At 56.8% G+C, this 11375-nt stretch overlaps 1 protein-coding gene across 1 annotated transcript; it reads right to left on the reverse strand.

Moving 5' to 3' along the window:
• Positions 1–1210: 1210 nt before the first annotated feature.
• Positions 1211–3058, reverse strand: LOC126999604 (uncharacterized). The gene has a single exon (XM_050862380.1). The coding sequence runs from the start codon at positions 2508–2510 to the stop codon at positions 1728–1730; it is 783 nt and encodes a 260-aa protein (XP_050718337.1). The 5' UTR covers positions 2511–3058; the 3' UTR covers positions 1211–1727.
• Positions 3059–11375: the final 8317 nt, after the last annotated feature.

Below are 11375 nucleotides of genomic sequence, written 5' to 3' on the forward strand. Positions count from 1 at the left end.
CCGGATGAGGCAGGACCGGTGCCTCCACCAGTGCCTTCTTCAGGCCGTCGAACGCGGCCTGGCACGCCTCGTCCCACAGGAAGCACGCCCCTTTCCTGGTGAGCCGGTGGAGAGGGGCTGCCACGCTGGCGAAGTCCTGCACGAAGCGGCGGTAGTACGTGCACAGGCCCAGGTAGCTCCTGACTTCCGCCACATTGGTGGGAACGGGCCACTTCTCCACCACTGCCACCTTCTGCGGGTCGGTGCACACGCCGTCCCGACTGACGACATGCCCCAGGAACGGCACCTCGTGCTGGAAGAGCGAACACTTCTTGGGGCTGAGCTTGAGGTTGGCCTTCCTCAGCCGCTGTAGAACCTCCTCCAGCCGCTCCAGCTCCTCCTCGAAGGTGCTCCCGAAGACGATGACGTCGTCGATGTAGACGAGCGCTGTCTTCCACTGCAGGCCCTCCAACACCCTCTCCATCAGGCGCTCAAAACAGCCAGGGGCTTTGCAGAGACCAAAGGGCATGACGTTGTACTGCCACAAACCCTGCCCGAAAGAGAAAGCGGTCTTCGGCTTATCCTCCTCTGCCATCTCCACCTGGTGGTAACCCGACTTCAGGTCGAGTGTGGAGAACCACCTGGACCCACCAGTGCGTCGAGCGTGTCGTCGATCCTAGGCAGGGGGTAAGAGTCCTTGACAGTCACATCATTCAGCGCCCGGTAGTCCACATAGAAGCGCTGCGTGCCGTCCTTCTTCTTAACCAGGACTACCGCTGAGGACCAAGGACTGTCTGACCGCTCAATCACCCCCCTGCGCCGCCAGCTCGTTGACAGTGCGCTGCATTTCCTCCCGCCTGGCTGGTGCAATACGTCGGGGCGGGCTCTTGATGGGCACACTATTTCCCGTGTTGATGCTATGCTTCACCGACCCCGTGCGGCCCAGATCCAAGTCACCCCTGCTGAACACGTCCGCGTACTAGGTCAGGGTGTGGCGCATCTTCTCCGTCTGCGCCTCCGTCAGGTTAGCGGCGCTCCGGTGCGCCAAATCCTCCAGGAAGTCGGGCAGCGGCCCCACGGCGGCCGACTCCTCGCTGCCCGACGTCTCCTCTGTGCGCTCCACCTCCTCACAGGTGCCCAGCTTGGCACCAGCGGGTACCTTCCGGGCTTCGTCGGAGAAGTTAGCTACCAGCACCGTAACTAAATCCTGCCCCGCCCCAACAAGGCTCCGTCCGACTGCCACGCCGTCAGCCAGCCGCAGGTTTTCCGTGGGCTCCACCATGCCTTCCGCTCCACGCATCGCTCTGGACAGACGACACCGGACCCTGGCCTCCGTCCTAGGGGCAAGGTGCAGACGCTCAGCCGCGACTACCTCTGCACAGCCAACCTCCGGAAGCAAGGGCACGTCTTGACCGCGTACCCTCACCAGCTTCCGTCCGAGGTCGACACAAGCCTTGCTCTGCGTCAGGTAGTCGAGGCCCAGCAAACACGGTCGTCCAGATCGGCGACGTACACCGGCAGCCGCTCCACAGCGCTGCCTACGCCGATACGAACCTCCACTGGGCCCTTGAGCTGCACACAGTGCCCCGTGACGCCGCACAGCCTCTGTGGCGCGTCTGGGAGTCGCGTGGCGGCCAGCATATCAGCCCGCACCAAGGTCTTCTCAGCCCCGGTGTCCACTGTCAGGCGGCATGGCTTCCCGTCCACTGATCCCTCCACCTGCATCGCACTGGTTATCCGGCGGCAGCTTACGCAAGTCGGGGCCCGGGGACTAACGGCTGGGATTCGGCCCCCTTCTCCAGCCTGTCCGGGTTTCCCGCCTGCACTACCTCCTTTGGCTTGGGGCAGGCGCTCGAACGGTGGCCAGACTTGCCACAGTCCTTGCAGCAAGGCTGAAAGGCGTCAGAACTCAGTCGGTCAAGGGAACGCGTCCTTCGCTCCCTCGGACAACGACTGCGCATATGCCCCTTCTTGCCACAGCCCCAACACGAGCCGAGAAAACCGTCCGAGCTCGCCTTCCTCGACGCCGCCTTCTTCTCCACCTTCGCCTTCCGGCCCCGGAGGTCACGGCGGGGCTGGGCGGCCGCCCCTAGGCCGCTGGTCGTCTTCAGGAAGGCCTCGAATTCCAAGGCCCTCGCCAGCGCCACCTGCAGGTCCCCAGGGTGCGCCTGCTTAACGTAAATCTGCAGCTGCTGGTCGTGCAGAGCGTCAACAAAGAAATCGCGGGCCAGCACCACGATCATCTCTTCCGGGGCAGCAGGATACGACCTTCTGACCAGCGCTTCCACGTCCTGCGCCAGCTGCGACAGTGTCTCGCCGCGCTCCCGAGTCCGCTTCTTCAGGCGAGCTCGGTACACCTCGGCCTGAAGGTGGTGCCCGAAACGTCGCCGCAGGGCCTCCGCCATGCTCCCGTGAGAGGCACGTTGGGCCGGCGGCAGGTGCCCCAACACCTCCACAGCTGGGCCCCGAAGCGCTGTTGCCAACTGCAGCGCCTTCTCAGCCTCGTCCCAGCCCTGGGCAGCAGCTAGCATCTCAAACTGGGCAACACAGGCCTCCCAGGTCACCTTCCCGTCATACTCCGCCGGCTTGCGCCTCCCCGAACGGCGGGAAGCCGAGGGGCTGGATGGGGGGGTAAGCGGAGCACGTGGGCTGTGAGCCGGCCGGCATGGAGAGGGCGGCGGTGAAGGCGGCAGAGAGGCGGGGTGAGTGGGTCCGATTCCAGCGCCAGTTGGACCCAAGGGGGCAGCTCCGATGGCTCCCCAACCTCCTGCGGCAGCTGCTGGCTCTGACACAACGCTGCGAGGCCCCAGGGGTTTTGCCTGGGGCCCCACGAGGACCCCAGCAAGTCCGTCACCCTGGTGCTTGCCGCCAGCACGCGTGACGCTTCTTGTTCCTCCCCGCGTGACGTTGCCAACTCTCGCCGCTGCCTCTCCGCCTCCACCTCCTCCCTCAGGCCCTGGACCTCGCCTTTCAGAGTCTGCACCTCTCCCAGCAGTTCACTCTTAACGCTGTCGCAGGCCTTGTCGGTGTACTGCTGGGTTTCCGCCTTCAGGGACGAGAGACTGCTCTGGAGGACCTCGGCAAGATGGCGTGCCCTCTTTTCTGCCCTCTGAGCCTGCTCTCGTGCCCTCTCGTCTGCCCTCTGCTCTGCCCTCTCTGTTCTCTGATCCAATTCCTGCCTCAGACTGGCCAGCATGGCAGCGAACAAGTCCATCTGGCTCGGCTTCGCATCACCCGCGTCAGCCTCGGCCTTGCCCTCCTCCTTACCCTCACGGCGGCCATTTTGGGACGCCATGACGACACGGCGAACTTCACTGTTCACTTATCCCACTCCTGACACCAAGTGTTACGCCACCCCCTACCACACACCATCCATGGGCAGGCAGGCGGCGTGATCCCCTAGAACAACCACACGGGCACCAGTCACTCACAGCGGCCGACAAAGAACACCGAGGGGAGGAGGGAACGAGGCAGGGCACAAAGGATACACGTTCAACAGTAATTTCTAGTTTAATGACAGGTTCCTCACACAGTACAGCAACTCTCAAGGGCACAGAACAGTTAATCAGGCACAGTACAGGGGCACGGCAGACACGCACACCGGATGCACACAGCTCGCGAGCGGAGCACACAGCTGAACACTCTACCCACGGCCTTGGACGCCATAGGCAAGCTCGTCCTTCGGCCATCTACTCAGGCAGTGCAGTGGGCAGAGTTCTTCGGAGCGAGGCAGGAGCAGGAGTGTGTTAGTGAGTACATAACCAAGTGCACACAGAAAGCGACAGGCTGTGCCTTCAAGTGCCCACAGTGTAGCACAGATTTGTCGGAGTACTTGTCGCTGAGAAAGTTAATGGGAGGCCTCCGTGACGTGACACTGAGGCAACAAGTTTTCCAGGCGTGTGACTCAATCGGCAGTGTCGACGCCCTGAGGGCCATGTGTTGTGCTTACGAGGCCGCCCGTCGCGACGCCACAGGTGGTGGAGGCCCGGGGCGGGAGGCTGCTCGTGCGGCTGGCACCGCGCAAAGCGAGGAGACCGAGTGCGAGGAAGCGTCTCCCGACGTTGCCGCCACCACAGCTGGCGGGAAAAGAGCACCCACGACGCTGTGGCAACACGCCCTCGCGAAGGCATCGTGCCCGGCGAGGGCGGCTGTCTGCAGCGGCTGCCGGAAGCAGGGGCACTTCAGAAAATGCTGCAGGAGTGGCAAGCAGCCCAGCGCCGGCCCGTCTGACCGTGCGGTGTCGGGCGCTATCACCACGGCGGGCACCCACCCCGCCCGCCAGCCCACAGTGGAGGTCAAGGTCTCGCATGGCAAGGAGAAGGGACTTCGTGTGGGGGCGGTGGCTGATACAGGGGCTCAGGTATGCGTAGCCGGGCCAGCCCTAATGGCCGCGCTCCACATCAGGCCTGCGCTGTTGCAGCGTCGGGCCGGCCTGCGAGATGTGGCAGACCTGCCACTCAAGTGCCTCGGGTCTCTGACGTGCAGCATCACCATGGGCGACCGCACCACAGTACAGGGCACCTACTTCGTACAGTCGGCGAAGACCCTCTTTCTGTCGCTGGACGCGTGCAAAGCGCTAGGTCTAGTGCCCAAGGCCTTCCCTCACCACACCCCAGCCGCGGCGCCCATTCTCGCGGCGGTGGAGACAGCGCGCCCGCCACGCCAGCCGCCGCCCAAACCCGCGTCGCTCCCCTTCCCACCGCTGGAGGAGCACGTGGAACGGCTCGAGAAGTGGCTGCTCCAGCACTTCTCATCCACAACGTTCAACACCACGATTACACCACTGCCCGTGATGGAGGGTAAGCCACACCACATCCACCTGGCGCCCGGTGCCACCCCCCACGCCTGCCACACCCCGGCGCCTGTGCCTAAACACTGGGAAGACGAGGTCAGGGCGCAGCTAGAAGAGGACGTGAAGCGAGGGGTCATTGAGCCCGTCCCAGCAGGAGAACCCACGGAGTGGTGCGCTCGGATGGTGGTGGTGGCCAAGAAGTCCGGCCAGCCTCGGCACACCGTGGACTACCAGCGCCTCAACGCATCGTGCCTGAGGGAGACCCACTACACACCGGTGCCCTTCGACATGGTGTCTGGCGTCCCCAAACACTCCTTCAAGACCGTAGCGGACGCGTACTGGGGCTACCACCAAGTGGAGCTGGACCAGGAGAGCCGGCGCCTCACCACGTTCATCACGCCATGGGGTAGGTTCAGATACCGACGCACCCCAATGGGCCACTGCTCCGCCGGCGACGCCTACGTGAAACGGTTCGACGACGCCATCCAGGGAATCACAAGGAAGTACAAATGTGTCGACGACACGCTTCTGCACGACAGCAGCGTCGAGGAAGCGTTTTGGCACGTGTACGACTTTCTGGCAACGTGCGCAGCCAAGGGCATCACCCTCAAGCCGGAGAAATTCCAGTTCGCCCGGAGAGAGGTCGACTTCGTGGGTTTTCGGCTCGGCTGGGAGGAGTACAGACCCACGGATGAGCGCCTGGCGGCCATCAGGAGCTTCCACATGCCGGGCAAGCCATCCATCACGGACATCAGATCGTGGTATGGCTTCGTAAACCAGCTCGCCCCCTTCCTCGCCACCGCGCCGATCATGAACGCCTTCCGGGAGTTACTGAAGAAACCAACCGGAAGACACGTGTACTGGGACGACCAGCTTCAGGAGAAATTCCGCCAAGCCCAGGACACTATATGCCAGCTGGCCAAGGACGGTCTGACGTATTACGATAAAATCCGCCTCACCGCTGCCATCACCGACTGGAGCCGAGAGGGTATCGGATTCGTCATCCTCCAACAGTACTGCAGTTGTGCATCGGCCTCCGCCCCATACTGCTGTAAGGGCGGGTGGCGCCTGGCCCTGTGCGGCAGCCGGCACCTCACCACCGCCGAGGCCGGATACGCAGCTGTGGAAGGGGAGGCTCTGGCGGTGGCGTGGTGCCTCCAAAAGGCGAGGTTGTTCCTGCTGGGATGCCCAAACCTCACCATCGTGACCGACCACCGCCCCCTTGTGAAGCTCCTAGGAGACAGCTCTGACGAGCGTTGTCAACCCCAGGCTCTTCAGGCTCAAGGAACAAACACTACAGTTCCGATTCCAAATCAAATACCTCCCTGGGAAGAGCAACACCGCCGCCGACTTTCTGTCCCGCTACCCAGCTCTCAGGGCACCCCCGACAACAGCGGACCTCGACTCGGACGATGATATCATCGGGGCAGTCGCCGCCGCAGTCATAGCCTGCACCGATCGGGAGGGACGCGTGGTGGACGAAGAGGAGGTCAAGAGGACGGCCGCCGGCGACCCGACGTACCAGATGTTAGTCGCCAAGGTCATGGCGGGTGACTGGCACCAGCATAAAGCACAAGAAGTGGCATCCCTGCGTCCCTTCTACGGGGTGAGGGACAGGCTGGCGGTGATGCACGACGTAGTGACATACACGTTTGACCAGGGGTACGTGCGCCTCGTCATCCCCGAAGCTCTCCGACAGCAGGTAGCAGCAAACCTACACGCCGGCCACCAGGGCCTCGATTCCATGCTGCGGAGGGCGAGGCAGTGTGTATACTGGCCGGGGATTGAGGGGGACCTGCAGCACCACCGCTCCGCATGCACAGAATGCGAAACACGCGCCCCATCGCAGCCCGCAGAAACGCTGGCGATGACGCCGCCCCCTGAGTACCCATTCCAGCAGACGGTGGCCGACATGTTCCAGCACGAAGGACACACGTACATGGCCTACGCCGACAGGCTTACCGGCTGGCTGGAAATAGCTCACTTCCCACACGGCGCCACGTCCCAGAGAATCAAGACGCAACTGCGGCGATACTTCGCCCGCTGGGGGGCCCCGGAGCAAGTATCCACGGATGGCGGCACGAACCTGGCCAGCGACGAGATGATGGAGTTCCTGAAAAAGTGGGGCGTGTCGGTGCGCATGTCCTCTGCCCAATACCCACAATCCAACGGAAGGGCCGAGGTCGCCGTCAAGACAGCCAAGAGGCTCATCATGGCCAACACCGGCGACGGAGGCAACCTCGACACTGACAGGATGGCGCTGGCTCTGCTACAGTACCTCAACACCCCGCTAAGAGGAGGAGACAGGTCCCCAGCCCAGCTCGCAGCGGGCAGGCAGCTGCGAGACGGAGTACCGACGGCCCGCTGGCAGCTCATGGTTGACAGACAGTGGGGCTGGACGCTCCGCAGGCGAGAGGTGCAGATGGCGGACGACAACAACGCCCGGGAGGCAAGCAGCACACCCAGGAGGCTCCCGCCCCTATCGCCCGGTACGCGTGTGAGGGTCCAAAACCAGTCATCTAACCTGTGGGACCGGACGGGCCTCGTGGTGGAAGCCAGACCCCACAGACAGTATGCTGTCAGACTGGACGGCAGCGGGCGCGTCTCCATAAGGAACAGAAAGCATCTGAGGCCATCCATGGCGCCTAACCCACGCGGAGACAGGCCAGAGGTACAACAGGCAGGCGCCGGTCCTCCACGACCCGCGGCCGCCCCGTCTACAGCACCGACGCGTGACCCGTCACCGCAGCCGCGCCGACCGCGGAGGCACACACGGCGGCCTCACTGGCTGGATGACTTTGTATGAACACACACACACACACACACACACACACACACACACACACCGTCCCCCCGTAATGCTCCCAGCCTCCCACCCAGTCCATTGCATTGTATTCATTTCTTGTAGGAATAATAATTTTCAGATCCATTGTTGGGCACGGATGTATCTTGGAGGGGGGATGTTGGATGTACGAGATGTTTTCCGCCCTCGCCCGCACCCGCGAGGCGAACCTTTGTCAGTTACTCACTCACTCAGTTAACGGGAACACATACGTCCTGCGTTTCCTTAGCCTGACATCCTACACTAATGTACTAAACAAACAAGTAAACTTTAGAAATCCCATAAGTTGGCTCTAGGAACAGCCGAACAGGTTGAATCTAGGAATTGGTTGGATCTAGGAATAACTTGGATCTATGAACAGGTTGGATCTAGGAATCTAAGAGAGAGAGGGGGGGGGGGATATACTATACTACCATTAATTCCGTGAAATTTTCTCAGGTCCTGCTAGTATTAATGAATATAACAAAAACTGCATGGTGGATTTTAAAAAAAAGATGTAACTATAACTTTCAGTGCTGATCCTTAGAAACTTTCTCAAAAATTCTCCCATAGTAATGAATAAACAAAAATATTGACTAAATAATGATTTTTCCAAATATTATCAATGATTTCTATGAGAAGCTATGAACCCTCGTTGCTCTGCTGCAATTCAAGCTGGTGCCGAGTTCGCCCCCTACATCGGTCAGAGGAATTCCCCAAGCATATCATGATGGTTTTGCCAATTTCATCTTCGGTAGTCAATTGGCAATGCTCCTGAAAAAAAAATATTGCTACCTAAATTGTGTGTGTGTGTGTGTGTTATTCACCCACTGTCTACTGCTGGTCTCACAGTAGCCAGATATTCCCTATGGAAAAATCTCAGAGCTCATGTTAACTGATCGTAGTAGGTTGAGACCATACAGACACGACACACTGGACCAGCAACGTAACAACTCCTTATCTAATATCTCATACCTGCTCACTGCTAGTTGAACAAGAATTTATAACATTTACGCCCACCTTCTAGACCTTTGTCTTTCAGAGCCTCAATCACACTCCTCTCACACCTAACCTTGGCCTCCTTAATCTTCTGTTTAGTGACCCTCTGTTGCCTTACATACTCTGACCATGTGTTCTGATATACTAGCTACATTCTCTGCCTCAATACTAGGGATGGGCTAGTACCGTTAATTTGAGTACCGATAGTACCGGTACCGAAAACTCAAGTACCGTTAGTACCGGTACCGGTACCGGTACCCGAAGGAGTTTTTTTTTTCTTAATGACTTCTGATGAAATTTCCAAATAAATTTCCTGTAAAGAAAACTCTTTCTCTCTCTCCTTCAACTTAATATCAACTAGAGTAGAAATGCAACGTTTAGGAGCCTTCTGATTAATGTAAAATCACTTAGGTTTAAGGACAGACCACCTAGTCTGGACCATGGGGTCTGTGTGGTCTGATTTTCTATGTACATCTATGTAAATCTCTCTCTCTCTCTCTCTCTCTCTCTCTCTCTCTCTCTCTCTCTCTCTCTCTCTCTCTCTCTGAATGAAGTGAATATTTATTATTTCTATAAAAAAAATACCATGTATAGTTATTATGGATTTACTCGATCATAGTCTAATAACAATAACAATATATATTAGCGTTTTCTAAAGACTCGTGGGACTCACTAACTTTTAACCCAAGACTTCGTTTTCTTTTTACTTGCCACTGTTAAATTCGTATGACTCGTTAACTTTTAGAGAGAGAGAGAGAGAGAGAGAGAGAGAGAGAGAGAGAGAGAGAGAGAGAGAGAGATCATATTTATCCAATAAAGCATTAATGAAAAAAGAGTTTGAAGCCCTTGGCGAGAGTTTTTGGCTATAAAGAATTGTATGATGGATTATATAAGATGATTAAATATTGGAGGTGTAGTAGGAGAGAGAGAGAGAGAGAGAGAGAGAGAGAGAGAGAGAGAGAGGGATCACCACTTAGTAAGTGGATATCTCGGTGATAAGGGTACTCGACTACTCGATCATAGTCTAATAACAATAAAAATATTTATTAGCAACCTAAAAAAGAAAAAGAATCGGACATGAAGAATTATCCAGTAACTCCAATAAATAAATCAAATAATAAAATAATGGAAACGGAAAGCAGGACAAAATGGTGGAAACTTGGGGGGACGGTCAGCGGGGCAGTGACTCAGCGTCTACACACAGGGCCCATACCACATGGAGGCGGGCGAGCGCCTAGCGTCGCTAAAATCCAAACGGTACCGGTACTAGCGGCAATGCGCAGTGCCATGTGATCATTAAGCTTCCCGGAACCCAAGTGATCATGAGGCTTCGCGGTACCAGGTACCGGTACCGGGTACCGCGAGGAATCGATTCTTCGCGGTACCAGGTACCGGTACCTGGTACCGGTACCTGGTATCGGTACCTGGTACCGCGAAGCCTCATGATCACTTGGGTTCCAGGAAGCTTAATGATCACTCAGCACTGCGCATTGCCGCTAGTACCGGTACCGTTGGGATCTAGTGACGCTCGGCGCTCACCTGCCTCCATGTGCTTTCCGTTTCCATGTTTATTTGATTTATTGTGAGATACTGAATAATTCTTCATGTCCGATTTTTTTTTTAATGAGTACTCCATATCATCGAGATATCCTGTGGCGAGGAATCTCTGAACTTCTCTTTCGAAATAAAAATAGCATGTATAGTTATTATGGATATACTCGATCGTAGTCTAATAACACTAATAGTATTTATTAGCAACCTAAAAAAAAAAATCGGACATGAAGAATTATCAATAAATCCAATAAATAAATCCGAGTAACTGGCACCGGTACCGAGCAATCTGGTACTGGTACCGTACCGTTTAGCTGGTATCGTTAGTGCCGGTACTGGTACCGGTACCTGCCCACCCCTACTCCAAACCGGGAGTTCTTCCGGATAGGTCTCCATGCAGGGCAGAATCTATCGACTTGCTCAATCCACGAACTCTGTGGACGTCCCCTTAGCAGTGTCGAGTTCTGGGTAGGGTGCTACATGCCCGTAAAGCCGGAGCTGGTGTTCACGGAGTATGCAGGTAATAAGCTTCGAATCAGTTTCACGGAGTTATCACCGCTTCGACACATTGTCATTCAAGCGATATCCCATGCTTCTGAATAGGCACTTGTTTTCAAAAGCATATCAGTCCGCCTCTTCAAGTCACTATTCAATGCCCATGTCTCACAGCCATACAGTAAGACATGGATGGACACATGTAACTAAGAGATTTGGATCTTTGTCCTTATGCACAGTTAACTATCGATAACGCCATACACCCGTGGTGAGCGAGGCAATGCGTGGCAAAGAATCCGTCGTAAGATTTGACGAGACCTGCCGTAGTTCTGCACTGTTCTACCAAGGTGTGTGAACCTTTCCAAGACCACAATGTCCTCACCATAAGAATGAACAGACTTTAGTTTCATCTAGTAAGCCTCCTCACCTGTATCTTGATCTTGGCCCAGGAGCCCCTTCTCAAGAGTTTCGCCTCCTCGTGCAGTGCCTTGAGAGCCATCACGTACCTAGACCTCCAGTGACTCCACAGAAGTGTGATACTGCAAACAGATGCTCCACAATTAGGCCTACTGATCCACAACTCTGCCTAATAAGCAATTCATTTAAGTGTTGAAAAGTAATAGGGCAAGGACTGCGTTCACTAGAAAGTAGCTGGACACGCCCCCCCCATCCCCCCCCACACACACACTCGCAGGAAGCCTGTGGAGTCGATAGAGATCCCAGAGTGCCTCGTAATGC

This window comes from Eriocheir sinensis, chromosome 16, assembly GCF_024679095.1.
Source record: "Eriocheir sinensis breed Jianghai 21 chromosome 16, ASM2467909v1, whole genome shotgun sequence".
Classification (NCBI taxonomy): domain Eukaryota; kingdom Metazoa; phylum Arthropoda; class Malacostraca; order Decapoda; family Varunidae; genus Eriocheir; species Eriocheir sinensis.

Bases quoted from the DNA above. Each gene is read 5' to 3' on its own strand.
- LOC126999604 (XM_050862380.1), bottom strand. From the start codon at position 2,510: ATGCTAGCTGCTGCCCAGGGCTGGGACGAGGCTGAGAAGGCGCTGCAG.